Consider the following 27,042-nt stretch of genomic DNA (forward strand, 5'->3'; position numbering starts at 1 on the left):
GCCTGTGAGCTAAGTGTCGCTGGTTCGATCTTCCAGTCAGGGTACATCAGAGAAGGAAAACTCTGACTCCAAAAAACCTCCGCTGCCTTGCGGCATACCTCTTCAGGGGAAAGGCTAAGGGAGTAAACCCCGACAGAAAATCCGGAGCCGGAGTCCCTAAGGCGGTTTGACGTTGTAGTCAACACCGGCAACTCCTGCGGCGCACCTGAACCCAAGCTGTATCGACTCCGTCTTTCCCTTGGACCCTTCAGCTGCGAAGAGAGGGGGGGTCTGCTGCATGGGCAACAGCAGACCCTCCATATTACCCTGCCCAGGCTCTGTAGCTTCAGCGTCATCGCAAGATGTCGATTCAACACGGGAGGAGACAGATACCATGTCACTCCCGAGTCAGACTGCACAGCCATTCTTGGCGGTGCAGATAGACTCTGAAGAAGCTACACCATCGTCTCTCGAGACGGACGGCTGCCGACGACGACGATGACGACGACGACGACGACGATCTCATTTAATCCTCACAACAACCCTCTAAAGATGGCATTATTGTTATTATCATCAACTTCCCCATTATACAGACGAGGATGCTGAGGCACAGAGAGGTTAACACACCCGCCAGGAAAGACCCACATCAGATCTGCCTGATCCCAAACCACTCTGCCTGCTGGGCCCTGGGCTGCAGCGTCAGGAGGGGCCTGCAGCTCCTCAGTGGCCCTGCTTGCTCCAGAAGCTTCTAAAAGGCGACAGCAGCAAGACTCGGTGCGTGCCCCACTGAGGGCTAACAGTGAGCTCTCAGGAGGAATGGGGGCCTTCCTGGCACAGTCAAAGGCCAACAGCTGGTAATCCAGAGCCGGGCAGGGCCAGGTTGGCAGGAAGTAGCCCACACTGCACCTGCAGAAGGAGTGAATCTTTAGGGTTTCTTTAAAAAATATGGGTTTTCCAAAAAAGAAATATATATATATGGGTTTTCCTAAGAGCTTTTTATTTGGTTACATGAAGGTAATTAGCAGAAGAAACAGCCCGAACTGTTCAAAGTGGCTCTTTCTGGAGAGTGGGTTTGGGGCCCGATGGAAGTGATGTGGGACACCATTGTTTTTCGTTAAGTCTTCCAGGGGCATTGACATTTTTAACCAAAATTGTATTGTTCAAAAAGAGGCCTCGTCAAGTGCAATGCTCTTCCTCCACTTGAGCGTATGTACATATTTCTTTTTCCCTCCCCTTCACTTCTGCTACCTCTGCCTCATTTCATTCCAGGAAGAAAAAATGTTGGGCATCTTGGTGCGGCACAGAATCCGGAGTGGTGTCACGGGCAACGTGGGCATGGAAGTGGATGGGCTGCCCTTCCAGGGCACCCACGCCCAGATGATCCAGAAGCTGTTGGATGTCACCGCGGTGTGCATGTGACCCTACACGTTACATGTGTGTGGCCACGTCTGGAACTAAGGAGGAGTCCCTGAAGGCCCAACTTCTTTCTACCACAGCCTTGCACATAAACACCGGCCTGGGAGCTGGGCTGGACGCTCCTGCACACTTCCTGGGAGGGGGCAGTTCGGAGGGACCAGGGAACCGCTCCTCTGGGGCTTCAGTTTCTGCATTTATTTGCAAGACGCCAGAGGTACTGGTTTCAACCCTCCTTCACCCTGGCTTCTGCAGGCCTCCCTCATGGTCCGCTCTGACGGTCTTCTGACTCATCCCTTATGGGGACACCAGTGAGCAGCAAAGTACCAGGCAGAAAAGGAGCAGGTGTCACCAGGGCCAGGAACAATCCTCCAGGCTAATTATGAAATAGTAAAATGCACACATGTGTGGTGTATATTTATGAAACTCCGGGGCTTTACTAAAGTTTTACTCAGCACCATGACCAACAAAACATTTATGCCTTTGAAATGCTCTCTTTTTCAAACAGCGTCTTGTTTACTTACGCCAAAGATCCCTCCGCCTTACACTTACCACATCACCTCCCTTCACCCCACACCTCCTGAACCCCCACCTCAGAGCCTGACACTTTTTCCCCCTCCTCCTCCTCCGCTCACCCCCAGCCTGGGGCCTGCAAAGGGGGGCAGCCCCACTCTGGGATCTTGGGGCCGGGCCAGGGCCGTGTAGGACTTCGGCCACTCCTGGAGGCCTCCTGGACAGGACAGCTCCGGAGGACGGCAGCCCGTCCTTATCTCCCTCACAGCCCCCACTGCACGGTTCCCGGTCTCTGACCGTTCGAAACGGAGTCACTGACCACATCCCATGACACGCACGCCCTGGGCCAGTCTGCTGTATCTCATACTGGTTCACCCAGGGGGTGCTCCTGCTTCCCAGCTAGCCCCCCTCCCCCAATACATGCTTCTTGAGCCCACTTAGTTTTATTTTCTTAAACGTGTCTCGCTTGAATCTTTAAGGGGCACTCACTCGTTGTAAGGCGAGGAGCACATGCTATAGAAATGACATCTGACTGTACTCCAAGCAGTAAAGCCTAAGTGTGGAGTGGAGTGACCCAGGTGAATGCCCAATGCTCCCTAGGCAGGGGCGGGGGGTGGGGAAGCCCCCGGCCACACATGGCCAGGGTGGGGGCTATCCAGACCCCCCTCTGTCATGCTGGCGGGGAGTCCCCACCTGCGGTCTATGCTCCTGCTGCTGTGGCCTTGGGGCTGGGGTGCCCATTGCCACGAGCTCACAGTCCTTCCACTTGCAGCATGGTACAGCCCCCTGAGCTTCCCCGGCCAGGCCTCCCCCAAATACACTTTTTGTCCCCGCATTGAGACTGCCGAGCTCCGTGCAGTGGGGGATTCCAGCTGAGAGTGCCCCTGGCATTCTTGACTTCTTGACGGCTAGACGAAAGCAAACGTCACTCTGGGAACGCATCCAGCGCTCATCTGACTCATATTCTGGGGAAAGACACTAATGTGCCTTTGGTTTTGCAACAGCGATAGCAGAATTCTGTTCCAGCATGGGGAAATCTGAGGCATGCCTGTGCAATAGGTTATCTTTGCTGGGGAGATGATTAAGCTGTTTGGGGAAAAGGCTGCACCCCAGGGGGAGCCCAGAGAAGCCTGAGAGTGGGGGTCCCAGCTCTGGAGCGAGGCACCTGAAGCCCCTCGGCAGGGAGGGGCAGGCCCGTGGCCCTGCAGCGGCAGCCACGGCGTAAGGGGAGGCCAGGAGAAGATGTCTCGGCAGGGTCCAGCCCAGGGACCGCCGGAGCTTGAGTTCTAGGAGCCAGTCTCAGTGCTTCCCACAGTATGATTCCTGCTCAAGACTTCAGTAAAGTCTTGTTTAGGTTTGTCCTGGTCTTAGCTATGCTTCGGGGAAGGGACGGTGTGCGTATGTGGAGCTGCATGGCCACAACCTGGAGAAGCTGGTTACAGGGGAACAAGAGGCGACCTTGTCCTTGTACGGTGGGGTTAGAGATGGGCTGGGGCACCTGCCAGGATAGACTCAGGGGCATGTGAGCATCCCTGGGCATTTCCAGGAATATCGAGTTGGGGGATCCTGGTAACAGTGCCTGGGATGCTCTGTGGGCGCTCAAGGGCAGGCTGGAGACCTTGGGCACATCGAGGAGCAGGAGCCCTGCAGACCCTGCAGGCGGGACTCAAAGGCAAGCAAACCAGCCAAGGGGGTCAGGGCTCCTCGGCCCCCTGGCCGTCCTCTGGCCACATGCTGCCTCATCGCTCAGTGGGCCAGGTGTTCCCCTGAGGTCATTCCCTGCCTCTCATTACACAGGCCCTGCTGACCACCAGCCCCACCCCAGTCCAGCCCGTGGCACTCTGCTACTTCGACCCAGTCCGTGTGCGTCCCACCAGCTCCACAGTGAGGCCAAGCTCCGAGGTTCAAAAGACCACTGCTCTAGACAGGATGGAGACGTGGCTTAACGCAGTCCTCATGAACTCAGTCTAGGTCAGCGATGTGATGTGCTGGCCAGAAAAGCTGAGGCATCGATGGAAGCACAGCGAGGCGGAGAAATGGTCCCCTTCTTTTTGGTGCAGGTCAGACGGACTTGGTCTCACTTCAGATCCAGGCACCCCATTGGAAGAAGTGGGTTTTGTTCAGATGAGACACAGGAAGGCAAGCGCTTGAAACCTTTTACGTGGCAACAGCAGACCCTCCATATTACCCTGCCCAGGCTCTGTAGCTTCAGCTTCACTGGAGAGGACACTCCAGCGTCATCGCAAGATGTCGATTCAACATGGGAGGAGACAGATACCGTGTCCCTCCCGAGTCGGACTGCACAACCATTCTCGGCGGTGCAGATAGACTCTTAAGAAGCTACACCATCGTCTCTCGAGACGGACGGCTGCCGCCGCCGCCGCCAACGGAGGTGGCTTGAAGAGCTGTCTGGCAGTGACTAATTGGATGAGCACCAATTCTGCATACATAGGAAAACTACAGTTCCCAGCCCCCTTTGCAATTAGATTGGGGCCGTGTGACTAGGACCTGGTCAGGGGAATGTGAGTAGCAGAGATAATCAACCACTTCCAGACTTGGCCATAGATTCTCTTTGTGCCACTTTCCCTACCTGTGTGGATGAAAGGGAAGACCCCAAGACCATGGAACTTCTTGATAGAGGGATCCTGAATCACTGCCATCACTTGGGAAAAGATTAGTCAGAAAGCAGCCGTCTATTGGACTTTGCATGAGCAGGAGATAAACTTTCGTTTGAAGGTACCATGGTTTGGCGGGTATATATTGCTGTAGAATCCAGTCTTGTCTAATGGACACTTGGGAGGTTTAATACTGAGATGTAGGACATGAGAGTTGACTTCAAATACCAGTACCCACAGGGTCGCGTGGCTCCAGAAGCCAGAACTAAGACTGGTGGGAAAAGTGGTTCCACTTTGGCTCATTAGGAGCTAAGATTCTCTTCCCAACCTTGGGTTGTAGCAAATTAGTCTCACCAGTGGTATTTGTTGAAAAACTGGATCATCGTTAAGGGGGACATACAGGGAGTAATTCAATGGCCATCATGACTTTTACAGTACCTTCCAGCACCGATACCTGATGTCTGGTAGCGCTTTTTCTGAAATGCACTGAACCAAGAAGGCCAGACTCTGGCTCTCCCTTGGTTGCAGTGAGAGGGAAGCAGCAGATGCAGGGATGTTGTGCTGAAAATTCCTCACACTCGCATCTGGTCAACCCACAGACCACTGTGTACAAACAGGAAGATGAGCCTCATCTGGCTAAGTAACACGGGTAAATAAGAGGAATGGAACGGCTTCTGCCACCTTCCGTCCACACGAGATGGACCTCTTCCTGCCCCCATTCTGTCAGGAGAGAAGAATCTTAAATCCAGTAGTGACCTCAGGCTGAGTGGAAGGAGGAGTGACGCCTCCAAAGCACTTCAGGACTCCAGAACTCTGACCTGGAGAGGGATGCAGTGACTAAAACCAAATTTACATTTTCATAAGATGCAGTTAATCCTCAGTCATAAACATAGAGCCTGCCACTCTTAAGACCATGCTCCAGCCTGGTCAGCAGATGTGGCCCTCCCCACGGAAGGGCTGGCCACGCCTTCCCTCGCTATCTATGGGGAGTAGTTCTCAGTAGTGGGATGTCACGTGTCTAAGGACAGAAGGCGTGATAGTCTCCAAACCACAGGTCTGGGCTCTGTCCGCAAAGGAGGGATGTCCTGGTTAAGTCCCAGAGTGGATTTGCACCAAGTGCTGAAGAAGAGCTGAAGACACTTCATGAATCCCAAGAGGAGGAAGGGAAGACCTGCGTCACTTGAGGGCGCCTTCCTTCTCGGACTCTGCTGAGTGAGCAGGGCCAATCCCCTGACTGCTCTGTTTGAGTTTCCTGTGAGCAAGTTAATCTCTCAACCTTCCTGACTCCATTGGGTGCTTCGAGGACCCTCCTTCCCCGTAAGGACTGCACAGCACACTCCAGCTGTGGCTGGTTACCTTTATTTGCACACTCAAGTTTGCTACATCAATCCACTGCACAGTCCAACACACACAGACTTGGCATAAAAGGACAAGACGGATATACAACTCTCAATAGTCTGTGGAACTGTCCCGAGCCCACCCAGTCCATCCCAACGGGAACACCGGTGTTTAAGGTCAGACCAGGGAGACGTTTGGAGGGACGAGGCAAGGAGGACTTGACCAGCGCCGCTGCCCCAGTGAGAGCTGGGGCTAGCTGGGTGGGCTTTTCCTGGTCGCGTGGCCGTTTCAGCCACCTTCACACCTGGTCACTTCCTCCTCCAGGAAGGGGAAGAGAATCGCTTCAGGTTAAAGGAGGCCTTCCATCAGGAGCTGGGGCACCTGCTGCCCAGTCCAAGCCAAGTGTAGCCTGGGGACCCCACTTCCCTGGGGCAATCCATCCTGGGCTCTCTACCTTTAGGCATCCATGATGCACAGGAGGGCAGGGAGGGGAAGAAAGATTGAACATGTTCTCCTGGCCCTCTCCTTAGCAGATTCCAGAATTATTCTACCTATGCCAGCTTATATCTCCCCATCCCTGGTCCCTCCCCAGACTCGAGCCCCCCTATCCCTTTATCTGTGAGGAACCCAGATTCCAGGGAAGTAGGAGCTGGCCGCAGCCCACCAACCAGGACATCTGAGGGGCTGGCATTTCTGTTAAGGTGGGCAGGTCCCTGGAGCAGTAATAAGCCCTTCTGGTCCCCAGTGCGTTCACCAGGGCAGGGACTCAACATGGTCAGCACAAGGCTGCAGGAGAGCTGAGCCGGCACCCAGCCTTCTGGGACAGGACAAAAGATAGCGGTCAGTACCCTGGGCGCCACGTGGCCCATGGGCCGCTCTCACTCTCCAGGTGGATGTGGCAGGGCATCAGACAGAGGAGTGGTGCGGGAGAACAAGGAGGCAGGGGGAGCCTGGGGCCCGTCCTCTTTGTCACAGGGGCTGTTTAAACCACAGGGGAGGGGAGCTTTGGGCTGAGAGATGCCAGATAAGGCATCTCTGTTTTATATGTTTTGTTGTCTCTGAGAACTCGGGGAGAATGTCATGTCCCTCCCTGTGGGTGTGGCAGACGCCAGGGTGGGGGTGGGGGACACTGCTAGTTGTCCCATGACCCTGGCTTCAGTGTCTTGGCACGCAGCTGATATGGAGACCCTGGCACTTTAAACATGGACACACACACACACACACACACACACACACACTCCCAGGATCCGGGGTCTGGTGCTCCTGGGCAGGGGGAAACAAACACTGACTAGAAGGAATCTGTGTGGGGAACGAAATTAAACACACCGGCTTTAGGCCTCCATGCTGACACTTGTGCTTCTGAGCTGACTTTGTAAAGGACCACAGACATCGCCCCGGGGAGCCCCGGGGAGCCCTGGGATTGGTTTTCCAACAGCCCTGGAGCTTGGGGAATCTGCTTGGCTCTCCCTGTGACATTGTGTACTGGGGCCTCTCCTCTGCCTGCCACTCCCCTCACTGTCCCTCTGTGCATACGACCAGTGCTCCAAATGCTTCCCACATTCCTTCTCCTCTCCAGCCTCCTGGCCCCACGCGTCTGCCTTCCGATCCCTTCGTGGGGTGGGGCTCAATTGTTGATGGTGACAATACAGCTTTGTCACCTCCTCAGATAACACCAGTACAACTCCAGTACATTTAGACAGGTGTCATCGATGACAACAATGGCACTGGAAGGCCTTGGCAGGTGCACACCCAGGTACCTACCCCCGTCTCCCAATGCCCCTCTCTCCGTGTCCTCACACTGTACCCTCCACCCCAGCTTCTCTTTGCAAACCTCCTGGAGGGGACAGTTCACTGTCTTCCCCCCGCCGGCAGCCCAGCCTGCAACAGAAGACACCCATGAGCGGACGGGGCTAATCCCAGCGAGCTCCCTAGCACCGGAGAGGTCTTGCTGCAGCCCAGGCCTGGGGTTCAGTGACCCCAGCCCATCGTTCCCTCCAGCAGCAAGCAGGTGGCAGCCGGCCAGCAAACTCAGGCCTCACTCCCCCCACACGCGGCGGACTCTGGCTAGGCCAGCTCGGCTGTGGGGGACGCCGCCTCTCCAGGTGAGTTAGAGGTCTGGAAGGTCGAGTGGAGCTTCCTTAACAACTCGGGCTCCTCCTTTTTCCCTGTGGAGGCCTCAGGGGCACCCAGTGGGTACGCCTCCCTGGGCCCGCTGGTCCTGGAGCAGGTGAGGAAGGCCCAGCAGGCCCCGCGGAGGCGGGCCAGGTCCCGGTGGGTGGTCTCGCTGATGAAGCAGTACAGCACGGGGTCGGCCACGCAGTTGAAGCTGGTGAGGAGCAGGGAGAAGTGGTAGGGGTTGAAGACGCCCTTGGCGAACTGGCAGCTGGACTCCCAGAGGCTGCGCACGAGCAGCAGCACGTGGTAGGGCAGGAAGCAGGCCAGGAAGATGACCACGGTGCTGAGCACCAGCCGCTGGATCTGGTCCTTGCGGCTCTTCTGGGTGCCGTGGCTGCGGTGCACGGCCCGCAGGATGCCCCGGTAGGCAGCCAGCAGCAGGCAGAGGGGGAAGAGGAAGCCGACCAGGAAGCGGTAGTAGTTGATGCCGCGTTGCCATGGTTCCAGCGGGTAGTGCTCGAAGCAGACTCGGTGCTGGTCCTCGTCCTCCACCACCTCCTTGTGCAGGAGGAGGTAGACGCTGGCCAGCAGCTCCTTGGCCCAGATGACCACGCTGACGCCGACGGCGGCCTTCAGGGTGCGGAACTGGTGGAAGCGGAAGGGATGCGCCACGGCCAGGTAGCGGTCGATGGAGATGCAGCAGAGGAAGCCCACGCTGATGTAGATGTTCTCGTAGAGGAGGATGCCGCACACCTGGCAGGACAGGTCGCTGTACAGCCAGTTGTCGTGCTGCAGCACGTACTGCAGCCACAGGGGCAGCGAGCAGATGTAGCAGAGGTCGGCCACCGTCAGGCTGCACAGGTACACGCCCAGCTCGTTCCGGGCCTTGATCTGCAGGTAGCCGAAGTAGAGAGACAGGCAGTTGGCCGGGAAGCCCACCACCAGCACCGTGACGTAGACCACGGGGGCCAGCGTCTGGTGGATGGTGTGGTCAATGGTGCAGTTCATGGAGGAGCGGTCTGCAGTGACGTTCCCCATCGTCGGGCCTGCAGGGGCCTGGTCCCTCATGGGCTCAGGGAACGGGCCTGTCTCTCTGCCGCCATGTCGTTCACAGGATGTGGTTCAAGCCTCATGGCGGTGAATGAGCCTCTGAAAGTCAAGGTGGGAAAGGCTTAGAATAACAGGAGCTAACACCTATAAAGCCCTGACTCTGTACCAGGCACTGTTCTAAGGGCCACACTTAAGTTAGTGGATGACCCAGCCAACCAACTCCAACTCAGCTAGAACCTCAGAATGTGGCTTATGGCTCTCCCTCCCCCTTCCCTGGCTTCCTGTCCCTTATTTATGTTCTTGTCCTGTGAGCACAGCCCATCCCAAGCCCAGCGATCCAAGGAAAGCTGAAGGTAAAGGTCCACTCCAGCCTGTTGTACGTGCAGCAGTGAGGGCCCAGCCACTGTCTTCTACAGCAATAGTGCCATACACATTTGCACATTTTCCCCCAACTCATGGGAGTGCACCGGGCCAGTCAGCATCGAGGCCACAACCCCGGGCCTCTCTGCACAGCACGGAAGAGGCCCAACCTGGTCCACATCCCACAGCGCTCTGGCCAGAAACAAGGGCTGAGCTTCCCTCAGCCACTGCCTGGGTAACTGGGGTTTGTCAGCAGGTGCTAACCCTCCTCTTCCATGGAACTTGGGGACCCAGCACAGGGGACAATGCAGGGCCAGGCACTGACAGCCATGAGCACCAGGCCAAGGTCAGCTACTTATAAACTGTGCAAGTCACTTCCCCTTTCTGGGCCTCAATTTCCTCATCTGTAAAGTGGGGATAAAACCACCTGCCCTCAGGGCCACATAAGATGATAAATGTCAAAATGCATGACACTGTTTTTCCAGCGGCGGAGAGGTGGAGTATGAGGTGGCAGTGTCCTCACATTAGTGAAAAGGTTGTATTGTTGAGGACTTAGCCAAGAAAAGGCTATATATGCAAATATGTTCAAACAAGATAGACTACAATTTTTGGTTGTGAGCCTACTTTATAAATCCCTACATCAAAATCAAAGGCCTGATCTTCTCTACCGATTTAACACTTCCGATTCAGATGACAAATCTGGCTTTCTTTTTCTTCACAATCATCCTCCCAAGGAGCCTTTGGAAACATTTCCCTACCCCACCCCCACTCCACGAAAGTTTAATGCCTCAGATATACACACGTCTGTTTATGTTAATGTGTCAGATATACTGCACGTCTGTTTATGTGTCATGTCTTTTGCAGGGGGTGGCGAATCATTGTAATATCTAAGGTTTTCCACCCCATCCAAGACCCAGCCTTCACCACCTCCCCCCAACACGCACGGTCTACGTGGTCGCCAATGCTGCACGAGCGGGTCTGAATTAGGCAGTTGGGAGGTAGCAGCAGATCAACCCTGCCCTTGGCCTCTCTTCACCAGAGTCAAGCTGGGACTCTCGGACCAGAGAAGAAACCCCTCAGAGCTCAGGACTGACATCTCATCACGTGTTGACCAGGGCCCCTCCCGCCTCAGCCACCCTCCTGCGGGCTCTGTCACGGTTCCTGTCCAGCCCTGCGGCCCCCTGAGCCAGGGCAAAGCTGGAAGTGGGCATGGTGTGCTGGGGAGGGGCTCAGAGACGTGAGTCCAGCAGTTCCCTGCCTGGGGTTCATGGAGTACAAACTGGAGGGATTCCCTTGAAATCAAATGCTCGATCTTAAAAATATATAAGTATGTGCATTTTTTTTTCCCGGGAGAAGGGCCTGACATTTTCACAAGCGTCTCTAAAATGGGCGAGAGATGGGTCTGGTCCAAAGCCACCCCTTTTCCCCTGGGCTCTCTGTGGCTCTCCCCATAACGAAGCCGGGCCCCACCCCAGCTCTCCCCCTCATGCTCCTGACCATCACCCATGCAACACCTAGATCACAGTCCAGACCCTCCTCTTCTTGCTTATGACGCACGGAGACAGTTTCTTATCACACCGACGGCAGAACCCAAATTCCTCATGGCACATACAAGCCCAACATAATCAGACTTGCTCATCACCACCACATGCCAGCCACGTGGGCCAGCTTCCTGTGCCCCCGGTCACCCAGCCTCGCTGCTGGCCTGTGGACCTGCTGCTTGCTGCCTTTCCTGGTGTGCTGGCCCCTCGCCCCACGTCTACCCCCCGCCCCTCAGGGCTGCCAGATCTCAGCTGAAATGCCACCTCCTCTCCTCACGAGGCCTCCCCTGACCACCCTGCTTAAAGCAGCCTCTCCCCTCGTCACCATCCCACCATCTTATTGGATCGCTCCGCAGAGAACCCGTCAGTATCTGAGGTTTTTCTTGTTCATTTCCTTGTTTGCTTTTTGATGATCCGTCTCCTCGATGAGAATATAAAGGCCACGAGGGCAGAGGCCTTGTGCCCCTTGAACAGTGCCTGGCATATCACAGGCTCTCGGGGATACTTCTGGAAGGAATGAGTGAATGCTACTTCTCCATTTTACAGGTGAGGAAACTGAGGCCCCCACGGTATGGTAGTGACTTGCCAAAGCCAGCCCGAGGAAGGAGGCATTCATGTTAGAAACCAGGTCTCCTTGCTCCATGTCCCACCTCCCTGCCACCGCCAGTCCCCATGTGAGAGTCACCCCAACCTCTCAGTCCCCAGAAGATGGGGATTCCCCCCTCCCATCAGATTAACCCCACTGTCCTCCCCAGGACACGGGCCTGGGATTTCAGCAATGGCGGTGGAGGTGCTGCTTCTCATTGTTGCTGTTTTTAATTGTGGTGAAAGGTGCATAACATAAAATTTACCATGTTGACCATTCGTAAGTATACAGTTCTCAGGCAGTAAGGACAGTCACGTCGCTGGACAAGGGTCACCACCATCCACCTCCAGAACTCTTCATCCTCCCCACCCGAAAGACTCTGTCCCCATTAGACACTAACTCCCCAGTCCCCCTCCCCCAACAAGCCCCTGGCACCCTCCGTTCCGCTTTCTGTCTCTAGGAATGTGACTACTGTCGGTCCCTCATACAGGTGGAGTCATGCAGTATTTGTCTTTTTTGTGGCAGGCTTATTTAACTTAGCGCAAGGTCCTCGAGGTTCATCCACGCTGAAACATGGGTCAGCACTTCCTTGCCTTTTAAGGCTGAATAATATTTCACTACATGTATATTCTGCGTGTTGTTCTCTCTTTCGCTTGTCAATGAACATCTGGACTGTAGCCGCCTTTTGGCTACTGTGGCTAATGCTGCCGTGAGCAGGGGTGTACGAATCATCTATGTGAGTCCCTGCTTTCAGAGTTTTGGGGGCGGGGGGTACACACCCAGAAATGGAATTGCTGCATCATCTGATAATTCTATTTTAAACGCTTTGAGGAACTGTCGTTCTGTTTTCCACAGTGGCTGCACCATTTACATTCCCGCCCACAGGGCACAGGGTTTCGTTGTTTTTTGGCTATTTGCGTTTTGTGTGGTTTCCATGTTTTGGCGGTGAGAGGAAGGGGACAAAGGACAGCGGAAGCCTGTGACCCCTCAGCTCTTCCCACAGCCCTGTGAGTCAGGAGTGGGCCCTACCTGCCCCCCTCTTGCCAGCGCTCCTGCCCGTGAATCCCACGCCCACACCTGTGGGCCCAATGGTTCGCCTGGCTTATCTATGAGAAAGTCAACAGCAGCACAGGTCCCCAAGTGTCCCCAGGGACACCCACCCGGGACCTCGGGTTCCCCATAGTCCAGATGCAATCCACCCACAAGAAGATAAAATTCATTCATTAACATAGGCCCTCACACGCCAATAAAACAGGGCAAATGGAGCTCCAGTGAAAACACGTCCTGTCAGGTCTTAAGAATCCCTTGAGTCACCAGGCCCGAAGCCTGTTGTTTATGGTGTGAGTGTATATTTGCAGGGGGCGGGCTGGGACAGTCTCCTGGCTTCCTCTTTCCTAGGCCAACAGTAAGTGAAGTCCAGCAACCAAAGTCACAAATAGCCCAGCCTGCAGGGCAAAGAAGTAGCATTTACTATGCTTAAAAGGACCTCCTATGTTCACTTTGGAACAAAAAGAGGGTTTTGACATTTTAGACCATGCTTCCTGACTCTGGGTGCAGCTGGGTCACCTGGAGGATTTGTTCCAACACATCACGGGGCCTCACCTCTGGAGTTTCTGACTCAGTGGGTCCGAGACAGGGCTGGAGAATCCACCACGAGCTCCCCGCTGCTGCCGGTGCTGCTGGCCCGTGAACCACACTTGGAGTAGCAAGGGCCTCAAAGGTCTAGAAGGTCTGGCGTTTGCTCCTGACCAAGTGTCCCACCTGAGTTCCCAGGCTCGGGAGCAGAGGTGGCTAGAAGGGGACCTTTAAAGCCTCTGGCAGAACCTTGTGGTCAAAACAAAGATGCAGCTTTTGGGAGACCAGCAACGTGATCCAGGCTTTCAAAATAGTCACTGAAACTACTTCACAACACAGTGACTATACTGACACTTTGTGTCTGCAAAATCTTGTGCCGTTTCCAGAGCATTTCACACCAGCCCTCTTGCCCGATAGTCACAACAGCCTTGCTCTTTTCCCCATTTCAGGGATAAGGACATTGAGGCCCAAAGGGATGGAGTGGCTTGCCCCACAGTGCAGCACCTCTGGGTCTCATTCAACAAGTATCTGTAGAGCATCTACAATGTGCAAGGCACCGGGCCAGACACGAGGGGCTTAGAGAAGTAAGAAACAGCGCCCACCTCAGGGAGCCTCCAGTCTCGTAAGACGGGAGAGCCACATGCACAAATGCCGGCAATGGACGGTGGGGACTCACTGGTCACCCTCCTCCTCACAATTAATGTTGGCTCGCTCTCCCCCCAGAACACGCTCTCGGTGGGACGACAGCTCCTCCAGGGTCCCCACCCCGTCTACACTCCCAGGACTCCCAGACCCCAGCACTCTTCCCGGGCAGAAGGCTGACACAACCCATTTCCTGTCGCCGCACAGGACACGCTCCGCGAGGCCCACCCTGCTTCTGCCCACTTCGCCACTGGTCTGCCGCCCGCTCCGTCACTCCAGTTGGATGGCTGGCCTTCAGCTTCTTCCCTCATCTTCATGCACAGCATCCACCAAATCACCCAGTTCTACCATTTTCTGCTCCTAAATATCTCCCGCACCTGTCTCCTCCTCTTCAGCTCCCTCGCCAGTGCCCCAGGCTGGCTTGGTCAAGACTTGCTCCCCAGAATCCATGCCACAGCCTCCAATTGGATTCCCTGTCTCTGTCTCACCACCCTCAAAGCCATCTTCTACAACCCAAATCTAACCTAATTGCTCCTGCTTCAAACCCTTGAACAACTTCCCAATCATCCCCCAGTCTGCTCATTCGGCCATCCGTCTGTCTGCCTGCCCATCCATCCATCTATCCATCCACCCACCCACTCCCCCATTCCTTTATTCATTCACACAACAAATACTTATTATCTTTTATATCAAAGGCACTGCGCTGAACACGGGCTCCTAGTTTAACTCAAGTCGCTTTTAGTCTCCTGGGAGAGGGGAGAAGGAAAGCAAACCAGCTCCTAATGAGGGCACAGGATTTTAAGGGAGTTCATCAGAAGGGACTACCCCAGCCAAGAAAGCCTTCCTGAGCAGCATGTCACTCAAAGACCAGGAGAAGGGGAAGGGCTGCCTGAGCAGAAGGGAGTTTCTGCCTGCAGAAACCATGGGTGCGACAGATCAAATCCAAGAGCCAGAGAATGGGCTGCTTCGGGGAACTGAAAGTCGCCTGGCATGGCTGGATCTAGTTATGAGGAAGGCACCGCCGCGCGGAGACGAGAAGCTACAGGAACTAACAACTATCAGATGGATGGTAAGGAATAGTCAGGGGCAAATCTGAGATGCTCCTCAGTGCTTAGCCCTAATAGGTTCTCAAAAATTGTTTGTTAGATGGACAGATGGGTGAAGAGATAGGTGAGTGGGTGGGGGATAGATGGACCGGTGTGAATAAATGGGGGGACAGGTGGATGAGTGGGGTGGTGAGTGGGTGCATGGGTAGAGGGGTGAATGGATGCACAGATAAATGGATGAGCTGTAATCCAGTCGTGGTCCCCCAAGGTGGGGGGGGGGGGACAAAACAAGGAGCCACTGCATCTACTTCAGACACTTTATCATCCAGCTAAGTAACAGAGACCACACAGGCAACCCCACACCTAAAAGCACATCTTCAGACAAACGCTCATCAGCACAGAAGTGTCTCCGAGGACTTAAATGACCAAGAGAACTTAAGCCCTGAAAGGAAGGAAGGGCCTGTCTGACGCAAGGTAAGCACTCTTGCACGTTCTGAGCCTGGAGGAGTTGCCCGTGCTGGAGAGCAGCCAGGACACAAACAGTGACCTCATCCATCATCGTCCCTCCAGGGGAGCACGCGGGAGCACAGACAATGACTCACGGTGCCAGAGTGGCCCTGCTCGCGGGAGCCCAGAGCCCAGAGCCCGCAGAGCAGGGAGTTTCCTGCCGGCCCGGCTTCTCTTCCTTTATCTGGTCAAACGGCCACACTCTTTAAACAGGTGGTTTCATTTCCTAAAAGGGTTTGTTTCAGTGGCTGTTGATATTTCCCTCTGGGGTGGGAGTGGAAATCAGGGTGCATTTTTTCCTTAGTCCCTGTGGTTTCCCCAGGTAGCCTCGCTCCAGCGACAATAAGACAGAATTTTGTTACCAAAGGCCTCGTAACTGTTTCCAAGTTCAATCCCATCTGGGCTCACAAAGTCGCTGCAACTCAGGTGGGGCTGGCACTGCCAACCCACCTCATAGATCTGAAGCCCAGAGAGGCTAACACAGTTGGTCAAATTCACTCAGTAAGCCAGGCAGGTCTGAATGCAGAATCCAGGCATGGAGGCACCAGTTCACTGCCATTAAGCTCTTCTGACCACAAACCACAGCTAGAAATGCACTTGGCATTGCAACCCAGCACACATTCTATACACACACGCATGCAAACAGAAAGAAACTTCCCTGAAGTAATACTTACCCTACCGTTTGCGACGCACTCCGATCATGGCTGTTCTGTTTTGCTTTTCTCAATGCAGGTCATGAGCTACCGACTTGATTTCCTGACCCTCTCATGGGTCGTGATCCTGTTTAGAAACAGCCAGACTGATCCACATCTGCTCAGCCTCCGGAACCCAGGAAGGGGATGGTCTCTGAGCCAGGGGATGAGCAGGCAGACAGCGGCGGCGAAGCGGAGCTGTCCCAGAGGGAATCCCGTGTCCTCTGTGAGTGTTCACAGCTGAGCTCTGCCCTTAAAACCTCAGATAGCTCAGCTTCCTCCAGCAGCTCCTGAGGGAGGAGCCGAAAAGCACCTTGCCGACCAGCAGAACCCCCACGCAGGAAACCCCCGCAGTCAGGACCCACACACCCCCTCCAGTGATCTCTGCCTCCCGGCTCAGTCTAGAAACCCCAGCTGCAGGCTGCCTACTCCTGAGCTGAGGCAGAATCATGTGAACTCGGCAGTCCGATCCGGTGTCAGGCTGGCGGCTGCCCAGCAACGCTCACCGGCCACAGGATGAGGGCAGCGGGACGGCTCCCTCCACTGTCCTTGCTCAGCTTTCCACACACCCCAGAGGCAGCCAGCACCCGTCCGGGAATGCTAAAGCCTGAATTAGGAACAGCGGACCTCAGGAACTGGGAGGCATGCAGGAGACAGGGGCCCTCATTCTACACATCAAACCCTTTTGAGCCCCTCAGGACCCCAGGAGAGGAGATACAGGCAGCTGAGCGCCTGCACCAGGGGTCCTCACTTGAGCCACTCAGACAGGCTGATGCTCAGGTAACTTGAGTTTACCGCAGACCCCAGAGAACAACAGGACAACAGGCCAGGACAGGCGCAGGCTGACTATTTCCACTCCCACCCTCAGGCTATCACCCTCCAGCCACCAGTAACCAACATCTGGGGCAGTGGGTCCCAGGTACCTTAGAAAATACCTGGGGAGCTTATAAAAATAGTTCCGATGGCGGGGCCCCACCCTAGATGAATGAAATCACATTTCCTGGAGGTGCGGTGCCAGCACCTTTGTCTTTCAAAGCTCTCTGGACAATTCTAGTGGGCAGCCAAGTGCACAAGCGCTGACACGCGAGTCGGAGGTGGGCTGGATCCTGTTCTGCAGACCAGTGGGCCTCGGAGGAGGACTCTGGGCCGTGGCTAAGGCAGCACTGATGCTTTTCAATGGTGTGGCCCCGCATGGGGAGTGAGCACAGGACTCTGGCATCATGGGGTCTTCTGGCTCTCGGGAGCGTTTACGAAACTCTCTCAGCACAGCAGGGCTCATGGGACCCCTGGAAGTTCCCTAGCCCAGCCTCCTCATCATCCAGGTGGGGGAAATCCAGCCCGGCCAGGCAAAGGCTCTCAATCAGGGTCTTAGAGCTGAATGGTAGAGCTGTGATTCTACAAACCTGCTGCTGAGAGCAGGAGCCACGCCATTTTGGCAGGACCTCCTCCCTCCTTGGAAGCTGCTCATAGGATATGTTGCTAGAACCAGGAAGCCAACATCTACCATGCACGGGGGTTGGGGAGCCCCTGGGGATGTATGTGTCACCCCCACCCCCAGTCTGTTACGCGGTCTGTGAGATTTGTCTTCTCCAGAGAGCAAATCGCTCTAGTCCTGTCGGGAGACTACACTGGTCAGGATGCCAGGAAAAATCCCCATCTGAGGGGCCTGGGCCCTTTTCAAGGGTCTCCTATGCTAGGTACTGCAAAAGGCTGTGCCTTATTATAGTGCAGTAGTGTTCACGGGGACACAGATGCTATTTCTGCACTGTGGAAGCGGCTGGCTTTCCCCGATGTCATATGAAAGGACTGGTGGATTAGGAGTGAAGGGTCAATGTCAAGGTCAGTGCCTGGTGCCCCCTCAGGACACACCGGCTCCCTCTACAGGGCAGCTGGGCTGATCAGGCACACGCGCCCTACACCATTGCTGTCTATACCTGGAAGAACCGCTGATGACACTGTGTCCTCTCCTGTCCCCAAGGCTCCCCAGCTGCTAACAGTGTGCACTATCTCATCTGGATGGGGGAGCCTTCCTCTGTCCAGGGCAAGGGACCCCCTTTTCCTCCTCATAGGGCCTTTGGGACTGCAGATGGGATGACGCCCACTTCAGTTTTACTCAGAATGAGCCCATGTTCCCTGTGAAATGACCTCTCAGAGGGATCCGGTCAAGACGGCGGCGTAGGCAGACATGGCTCACCTCCTCGCACAACCACATCAAAATTACAACTAAAATATAGAACCACCATCACTCAGAACTGTCAGATCAAGTTGAATGGAAGTCTGACAACTATGAAATTAAAGAAACACATCCATCGAAACGGGTAGGAGGGGTGCAGACATGGAACAGGCTGGTCTCTCACCCACATGTGGTCGATAAAAAGTTCAGGAGGGATATCTTGGGAGCGAGAGTCCCAGCCCCACATCCAGCCACCCCAGCCCAGGGTTCCAGTGCCAGGAAGATGAGTCCCCATAACTTCCAGCTGCAAAAACCAGTGGAGATTGAGTCAGTGGAAGAAACTGCTGGAGTCCCAAGCAGTTCCTCTTAAAGACCCACACAGAGACTCACCTACTCAGACTCACTCCCTCTGAGCTCCAGCACCAGGGTAGCAGCTTGAAAGGCACCAGTGGTACACAGAGAGGAGCTGAAGTGTCTGGCATCAAGGCGAGCAAAGGCCATCATTGTCTCTTTTCTAAACCCTCTCCCACAGATCCAGCAAACTGGTGCCATATCTGAGACTCCATCAACCTGACTAACACTGTTTGAACCGACTTGGAGATCCCCAGAGACTCTGCCCCATCCAACTACAGTCCCAGTCAAGCTGCTTTTCCATATGATTGGCTGGTCTTGGCTCAGGCTCCACAACTTCCAAAACCCTCTCAAACAAGCAACAGTTGGCCTCAGTGAGCCCCAGGCTTGGCACTAGCAGCAGCCAGCTCAGATTCACAGCTTAGCTTTACCTAGGAATCTAAGCCCAGCACAAGCAGCATCATCTTAAATTGCTTTATAGCCCAGGCAGGGCGTCCCCAAGGCAGGGTTCCCCCCTGACCTTAGCCTACACCGCCCTGGAAACCCTAGGGTCAGCACCCTCAGTGGCCCAGTGGACAGCTACAGACCAGGTCAGAGCACCACCACCCTGCCCCTGCATAGCTGATCCTCCACAGATGGCAGAGGTTGGTGGTTAGTGGTCACAGCCAGTACTTGCAGCTGACTGGCCTGGGTAAAATCCTCCCATTGATCTGCCAAGAGCAACCAAGGCTCAACTACAAAATGAGGGCATACTCAGCCCACACAAAGGGTGCACCTCGAGCACCCAGCTTGGGTAATAAGGGAGGCTGTGCCACTGGATCCTACAGGACACCTACTACATTTGGCCACACTACCAAGACACAGAGTCAAAGCAGCTCTACCTGATACACAGAAACAAACACAGGGAGGCTGCCAAATTGAGGAGGCAAAGAAATATGGCCCAGGTGAAAGAACAGAACAGAACCCCAGAAAAAGAACTAAATGAAATGGAGATAGCCAACCTATCAGATGCAGAGTTCAAAACACTGATGATCAGGATGCTCAGAGAAATGATTGAATAAGGCCACAAAATAAAGGAAGAAGGGAAGGTTATACAAAGTGAAATTGATGGGGGACTCAAATGTTGGAAAAAATTCAGGTTCAGGTAATACTAATAAGCTTAGTAATCAATGTATGTAAAAAGCTATTGTTTCAGGAACTGGAGGTATGACCCACCTTGACTCCAGGAGACCATAAGCAGTTCCACATTCATGCCTCAGGAGGACTGCAAGCAATTCAAGACAGTATCTAAGTCATTGTGCTCCAGGGCGACCACCACCCAGGACACAGATGACAGAATGTTGCAGCTTTTATCTGATTAACTTTTCCCCTGAATTCCAAACCCCTTACCTACACTTTTCTTCTCCTTTCAAAAAGGGTCTGTTTATAATGGAACTTAAGATGGCCTGTTAGGGTACAAACCCCCCATCTTAGATTACCAAACTTCTGAATAAAGCTCTCAGAAAGAATTAATTGCTGTCTCTGCTTATTGGGTTCGGTAGGTGACAAGCAGGATGAACACCAGCTTTTCCAGTTTCAAAATAAAGAAAAATATACAGGGAACCGACAGTGATGGGACAGAAACCAGGATTCAAATCAATGATTTGGAACAAAAGGAAGAAATAAACATTCACCTGGAACAGAAAAAAGAAACAAGAATTGAAAAAAATGAAGAAAGGATTAGGAACCTCTGGGACAACTTTAAACATGCCAACATCCAAATCATAGGGGTGCCAGAAACAGAAGAAGAGCAAGAAATTGAAAACTTATTTGAAAAAATAATGAAAGGAAAGTTCTCTAGTTTGGTGAAAGAAATAGACATACATGTCCAGGAAGGACAGAGAGTCCCAAACAAGTTGGGCCCAAAGAGGACCACACCAAGACACATCATAATTAAAATGCCAAAGGTTAAAGATACAGAGAGAATCTTAAAAGTAACAAGAGAAAAGAAGAGTGTTACCTATAAAGGAGTTCCCATAAGACTCTCAGCTGATTTCTCAAAAGAAACTTTGCAGGTAAGAAGGGACTGGCAAGAAGTATTCAGGGTGATGAAAAGCGAGGACCTACAACCAATATTACTCTATTCAGCAAAGCTGTCATTTAGAATGGAAGGGCAGATAAAGTGCTTCCCAAAGAAGATCAAGCTAAAGGAGTTCATCATCACCCACTTATTATTATATGAAATGTTAAAGGGATTTATTTAAGAAAAAGGAGATCAAAACTATGAACATTAAAAAGGCAACAAACTCACAACTGAATCTAAAAAACAAAAACAAACTAAGCAAACAACCAGAACAGAAACAGAATCATAGGTATGGGGACCATATGGAGGGTTATCAGCTGGGAAGGGGAAGGAGGAGAAATGGGGAAATGGTGTAGGGATCAAGAAGCATAATTGGTAGATACAGAATAGGGGGCTGTTAAGAATAGTATAGGAAAGGGTGAAGCCACACAACTTAAATGCAGGATCCACGGACATGAACTAAGGGGGTGGGGGCATTGCTGGAGGGAAGGGGTACCAGGCAGAGGAGGCAAAGGAAAAAATACTGGGACAACTGTAACAGCATAATCAAAAAAGAAAAAAGGAAAATCCTAATGAATGCAAGAACATAACATATAAATGAGATAAGGGAAAAAGAAATGCCCACTCAGTAAGAGAACAGCCCAAGCTGTGTCCTACTTTTGTGCTCAGATTTCATCTTTAACTTAAAACAAGGAAGGGAGGTCGAGAAACCATGACAACAGCAAGCACCAGCAGTGGCCTGCAGGGTCCTAGAGACCCATAATCTCGACTGCCCCCAACCTCTCCAAGTAAACCTGCAAGGAAGTGAAAGCAGTGAGTTTGTAATAAAAACGTAGCCTCAAGAGAAGCCCCCTGGCCCACCTCCCCCCTGTTTAAACTTCTCTCCTTAAGCCCGAAGTTCCATCTCGGAGGTGCCGCTGAGCAGGCAAGGGCATTGAGTGACAGGTTAGAATGCTCAAGCCCTGTGGGGTGTGGTGACCTCACAGGGGCTGCCAGGCACGCCTCTGTGGCTCCTTCCATCCTGGAAAGACAGAAGGACGTAAACTGGGCGAGGCCCAGCACCCAATTCATTTTCCCCATCTCTCTCTCAGCCCCGTGACAACAGTCAGGGAGCATGGCAGACCCCACTGGGATGCGGCCCAGAAGGCCTGCCTGAACCATGCAAGGCCTCAGCACACAGCAGTAACCCTGTGCTCACTGGATTGGGGGGTGGGGGTGGGGCCCTGGGCCAGACTGCAGAGGTTAAGTCGCTGAGCTGCCACTGTCTGGCTATGTGGCCTTGAGAAATCATTCCTGGATAACCAGTGGACTTCTGGGGCTTAGTAGGTTCTCAATAGGTGTCAGTGAGGATGCAGTGACGATGAGCATGGTGGTGGTGGTGACAGCACCACTCCCTCAGGCTAGAAGCTCCGCCCCACAGTCTGAGTCTCCTTGGAAAAGGTGACAGGTGGGCTGGCCAAGGGGGAAGTGCTTCTTACGGCACAATGCCTTCCTCCCTACGGCTACTCTACTGATTTGGAGCTGGTCAGGGTGAAGGCTTTAGAGCAGTGGTTCTCAACCTTCCTCATGCCGCGACCCTTTAATACAGTTCCTCGTGTTGTGGTGACCCCCAACCATAAAGTTATTTTTGTTGCTACTTCATAACTGTAATTTTGTTACTGTTATGAATCGTAATGTAAATATCTGATATGCAGGATGTATTTTCATTGTTACAAATTGAACATAATTAAAGCATAGTGATTAATCACAAAAACAATATGTAATTATAAATGTGTTTTCCGATGGTCTTAGGTGACCCCGTGAAAGGGTCATTCGACCCCCAACGGGGTCGCGACCCACAGGTTGAGAACCGCTGCCTTAGAGGATCCTCGATGGCTCTGACAAGGACCAGAAGTGTCTATCAAGAGCCATCTGCTGTTTGTGAGCAGGGAACTTTGCTGACTTGTGTCTTGAAGGCCGATCCTGACCCTCCTTGGGCCTTACACTTCAGTGCATGCTTACATCAAGGAGCTGACACAGGGTGCTGCATTGTTGCAGGTTCAAAAGTGGCCAGATATGAATGAAGGACAGCTGAAAGGACCAAGAGGAGGACCAGCAGAGAACTTCCCATAGTGCCTGGCACCATGGCCCTGTGGCAGTCAGAGAAGAGGCGGGAGCAACTTAGGGCCAAGGAGCACAGTCATTGCCATTTTGGGAGCACGTGCTTTGTACCAGGCACTGACTGTGCTGAGCGCTTTTCAAATGTTTCCTTTTTTCACTCTCACACCAACCCTGTGAGACAGGATTATTCCTGTTTTATAGGCAAGGCAACTGAGATGCTGAGAGCGCCAGCAACCCACCCAGGGTCACAGAGCTGGGAAGCAGTAGAGATGTCTGACTCCAGAGACAGGACTCTTGACTATTTTATGAGTTTCCTGTTGCTGCTCGAACAAATGACCACAAATCTAGTGGCTTAAGACAATACAGACTTCTTCTCTTACAGTCTGCTGGTCAAAAGTCTGACGTGGGTCCCATTGGCCTAACATCAAAGTGTTGGCAGGGCTGCATTCCTTCTGGAGAGTTTAGGGGGAAATGGACTTCCTTGCCTTTCCTAGCTTCTAAAGACTTTTAGCATTCCTTGGCTTGTGGCCCCTTCATCTTCAAACTTGGCAGTGGATTGAGTCCCTCTCATATCACTTCACTCTGCCCTCCACTCCCATGGTCATATCTCCTTTGACTTCGACCATCCTGCCCCCCTCTTCCACTTTTAAGGACCCTTGTGTTCACACTGGGCCCACCTGGTAAGTTGCAGAGCTGGGATTCAAGTCAAGGTCCAAATTAATTGTATTTTAGTGTGTGTGTGTGTGTGTGTGTGTGTGTGTGTGTGCGTGTTTCATCCTACCCAAAGACATTTTTTCGTTGGTTCCAGAGAGAGAGAAGGGAGAGGAAGGGAGAAAGGAAGGGAGGGAGAGAAACATCAATGCAAGACAGAAGCATTGATCAGCTGCCTCCCATATACACTCAGACCGGACTGGGGATTGAACCCTTAATCCAGGCATGTGCCCTGACCAGGAATTGAACCTGCAACCTTTTGGCTATGGATGACTCTCCAACCGAGTCACACTGGCCAGGGCCAAATTAGTTGTATTTTCATAACTACCAATGCAATGCATGGGAATTTGTGCAATTATTTGTTAATGCCCATCTTCCCCTCTACGGAGCAAGCTCCATCAGGAAGAAGGAGCTGGGTCTGTTTTGTTCTCTGCAAGAGAGAACAGTTCTCCAACAAAGTAAATACACAACAAAAACGTGTTGAATGTTTGAAGGAATCAATGAGCCTCAACTCCATTTACTTCTGCAGCCCACCTGGAAGGCCAGCGTGGCTGAAATCGAAGTTGGGAGCTAACGAACTGGAGCAGATGGTCAGGATGTAGGAGGAGGCAAGAGGGAGAGAGCTGGTATTGACTCTGAGGGTGTGTGTGGGTGGCTACGTGTGGAAATACCTTACAGTGGACGCCTACTGCTAAAAGAGAGACTTTGCTTTCTTTTTGGAGAGTCTGTGGTCTGTCTGAGGAGGTTTGAGCAGCCTGGGGCATCCTTCCTGCTCTGATGCCAGAAGCACAAATCATAGGCCTGAAGGTTGCCATAGCAACCGCAGGCCTGCTGCTCCCACCGGCCTGCCATCCCACCTCGAGGGCTCCAACCCATCAATTAATAACCTGATAATGTGAGACAACAGTCTCTCCTAACACCCAGGCGGCAGTTCTCTGGAAAAGCAGGCTTCTCCAGGGGCCTGGGAGCTGCAGAGACGCCCACTCATTACACTCAGTGGGGGTCACGTGCTGAAATCCAGCTTGCTGAATCCAAAGTATTCTCTCCCTGGCTCCTCTCTCGCTCTCATTTTAAACGCATGGGTTTGGCAGAGCTGGGGACTGAAGCGTCATGGTTCCAGGGAAACAGACAGTAGGGAAGCCACCACGTAGGATGCCAGCGGCCTCAGTTTGCAAGGCCCAGAGAAACTGATCCTGACCCAGACGGGCTCTGGGATAAGGCCCTCGGCAGGGACATATGTATCTCAGCTGGTTTTCTAGCAAAGATGATTTAATTTGTTACCATGGCGCCCGGGGCGGTGAGGGGGGTTGGAGCAAAAGGGAAGACTTTCAAGTTTTGCTAGATTCAAGATGGTTGGATATTGTTTGATGCTTTTTTCATTGAGAGATGAGTTCTAAGTCCCCTCCCCTTGAATCTAGGTGGGCTCTGGTGACTACTTGACCAAAAGAATAAAGTGGAAGCCGCACTGTGCCAGCTTCTCAGTCCAGGTCTGAAGAGACTGGCAGTTCCCACCTCATGTCTCTTTGGATGTTGCTAAAACCTAGGTGCCCCGCTGGGAGGAAGCCCAAGTGGCCTCTTAGAGAGGTCCACAGTGAGAGGGACCAAGACCCTGGCCAGCAGTCCCAGCTGAAGCCAGGATCAACTGACTTACCACACGTTGCATGATCTTGGAAGAAGCTCCTCCAGCCCCAGCTGCGCCATCCCAGTTGATGTTGGAAGGGGCAGAGTCAAGTCATTCCCACCAAACCCTCCCCAGCTCACAGATTCATGAGCAAAGTGGATAAGTGCTGTTATTTTAAACCACTATCTCCTGAGGTGGTTTGTTATGCAGCAGTAGATAACTGGAGCATAAGTATTATTTTTCTCCAAAATCACTTAAGGGCTTATCATGTGCTGCTGTATTCATTCACAAGGTTATCTGATTTTAATTTTTATAACAACTTTGTGAGGTGGATATAATAACCTCCATTTTTCCCATGAGATACTCAGGGAGGCAAGGTATCTTGTTTGAGACCAGCCAGCTGGGAAGGATGATACCTGTTTCCTGTTAGGCGAGTTTACTTTCCCTATAGGGTACACTGTACCCAGGAGGGTGCAACATGCTGGAAATATCGAGAATACTCACAGCTGACATTTAGAGGGCCCTGCTAGGCTTTCAGGGCAAGACCTTCATCTGCATGGTCTCATAACCACCCTGGGAAGCAGGTGCTACTCCCATGCCCATTTCACAGAAGGTGACACTGAATTTAAAAAGCAGGTAGGTGATTATCTCACGTTCATAGCTCTCATAAGTGGAAGAGCCAAGATTCGGACCCAAGCCATCTGGTTCTGGAACTGAACTCTCAACCCCAGAGAGAGTCTAATGCAAGTACATTGTTCCAGCTCTGCTTCCTGTGTTAAACTCAGTTCTTTTCCGTCCTGCCTACAGGGGGGCAGTGTTAAGCAAAGCATGACCATTTCATCTCAGATTCCTAGGGTTCAAACCATTCTCACATGTTTTGTCCTCACACCCCCCCTCTGTGAAGTGCCCATGACTAGTATTCATCTCCATTTTGCAGAGGCCCAGCCCCAGCAATGGACCTGCCCAAAGCCACTGGCTCCAAGTCTCTCCTTTGCCCACCGCTACATATCAAAAAGCGTTCCCGCGCCCTTCCGACCCCGCATCACTTCCTTCAGTTGGAGGATTACCTGGGTCCATACGATTGCCGGCGGCGAGGGGGTCCTGCCAACCAGCGAGCCCACCCAGTGCTCCTGTAGCCAATCACAGGCCAGCTTGGTCTCCCTCCGCCAGAGAGGCGCTTATTCGGGTGTCAGCCGCCTTTGGCCTGAGCGGGATCGCACAGATTTGGGGGAAGGAAAAAACCTGTTTGGGTCACCTGTCCCGCGGAGCTCTGGGAAGTGAAGGGTTAGCTGTCTTATAATGTATATGTATTTTTTGGAAGTAATTACCAGGTGGCCACTGAGCCAGCCGAGGGGGTGGCTGCTAAACCAGGCGACAACCACAGCGCACACACCCCACCCGGAAGACGGACGGGGACGCGCCGGCGCTGGGGACAGACACAGGGCGGGCCCCGCCGCTGCCGCCTGCGGTCGCCCAGCACATGCTGAGCACCTTCGGGCGCGCCCGCCCTTGGCCGCCACCGCTCGGCTCGTGCACACGCACACGCTCCCTGTACCTGGCCCGCGCGCGCGCACGTGGGAGCCACGTGCCCGCACTCTAACGGGGCGCTCACGGGGCCCAGCCGCGGGGGCCGTAGAGCTGGCTGCGGGTGCCGGGATCCGGCTGCCGCCTGCACGCAGTTTCCCCGGCGCACACGAGGCCCCGAGACCGTGAGAAGAGGAAGAGGGACTGGCTCCCGAGAGACATACCTGTGCGGCGAGGGGCCAGCCGAAGTCACGCCGCTCATCGCCCGCGTCCCCTCCCATGGCTGGCTCGGCAAGAGGGTTGGGCACTTCATCTTGGGCTCCTGGCGGGGTGAGGGGTGACCTGGCGTGCTTGGCGGGTCCGTTTCCGTCCAGGCCTTCCAACTCCTTGTACCACGGGGTCTCGTTGTGCTCCGATTTCCTTCATTTCCCCGCCCCCCCACACCCCTGGCCGGCGCACCCAGCTTTGCCCTTATGCGCCCTGCCTTTGACGCAACCACATGCCACGGGCTAGGCGGCTGCCCGGAAA

At 53.5% G+C, this 27,042-nt stretch overlaps 2 protein-coding genes across 9 annotated transcripts in view; one reads left to right on the top strand and one right to left on the bottom strand.

Annotated features, from left to right (window-relative positions):
• The window catches only part of DGLUCY (D-glutamate cyclase), a 62,411-nt gene extending 60,545 nt beyond the window's left edge, over positions 1–1,866 (top strand). For all 6 annotated transcript variants that reach the window (XM_090271299.1, XM_090271303.1, XM_090271301.1 and 3 more), the window contains exon 13: positions 1,249–1,866. In XM_090271299.1, the coding sequence (XP_090127425.1) occupies positions 1,249–1,398 (150 nt within the window). In that variant the 3' untranslated portion in view covers positions 1,399–1,866. The remainder of the gene's footprint in view (positions 1–1,248) is intronic.
• A 3,997-nt stretch (positions 1,867–5,863) lies between these two features.
• The window catches only part of GPR68 (G protein-coupled receptor 68), a 31,266-nt gene continuing 10,087 nt past the window's right edge, over positions 5,864–27,042 (bottom strand). Inside the window, exons 1-2 of one of the 3 annotated variants that reach the window (XM_090271307.1) lie at positions 26,739–26,945; positions 5,864–9,122 (exon numbers count right to left, since the gene is read on the bottom strand). In XM_090271307.1, the coding sequence (XP_090127433.1) occupies positions 7,923–9,041 (1,119 nt within the window). In that variant the 5' untranslated portion in view covers positions 9,042–9,122; positions 26,739–26,945 and the 3' untranslated portion in view covers positions 5,864–7,922. Of the gene's footprint in view, positions 9,123–15,954; positions 16,356–26,738; positions 26,946–27,042 lie in introns of those variants that run through there. The other 2 variants (XM_090271305.1, XM_090271306.1) reach the window with 2 other exon arrangements.

The sequence above is a fragment of the Furipterus horrens genome, unplaced genomic scaffold (genome assembly GCF_987537825.1).
Source record: "Furipterus horrens unplaced genomic scaffold, mFurHor1.1.pri manual_scaffold_3, whole genome shotgun sequence".
Lineage (NCBI taxonomy): Eukaryota > Metazoa > Chordata > Mammalia > Chiroptera > Furipteridae > Furipterus > Furipterus horrens.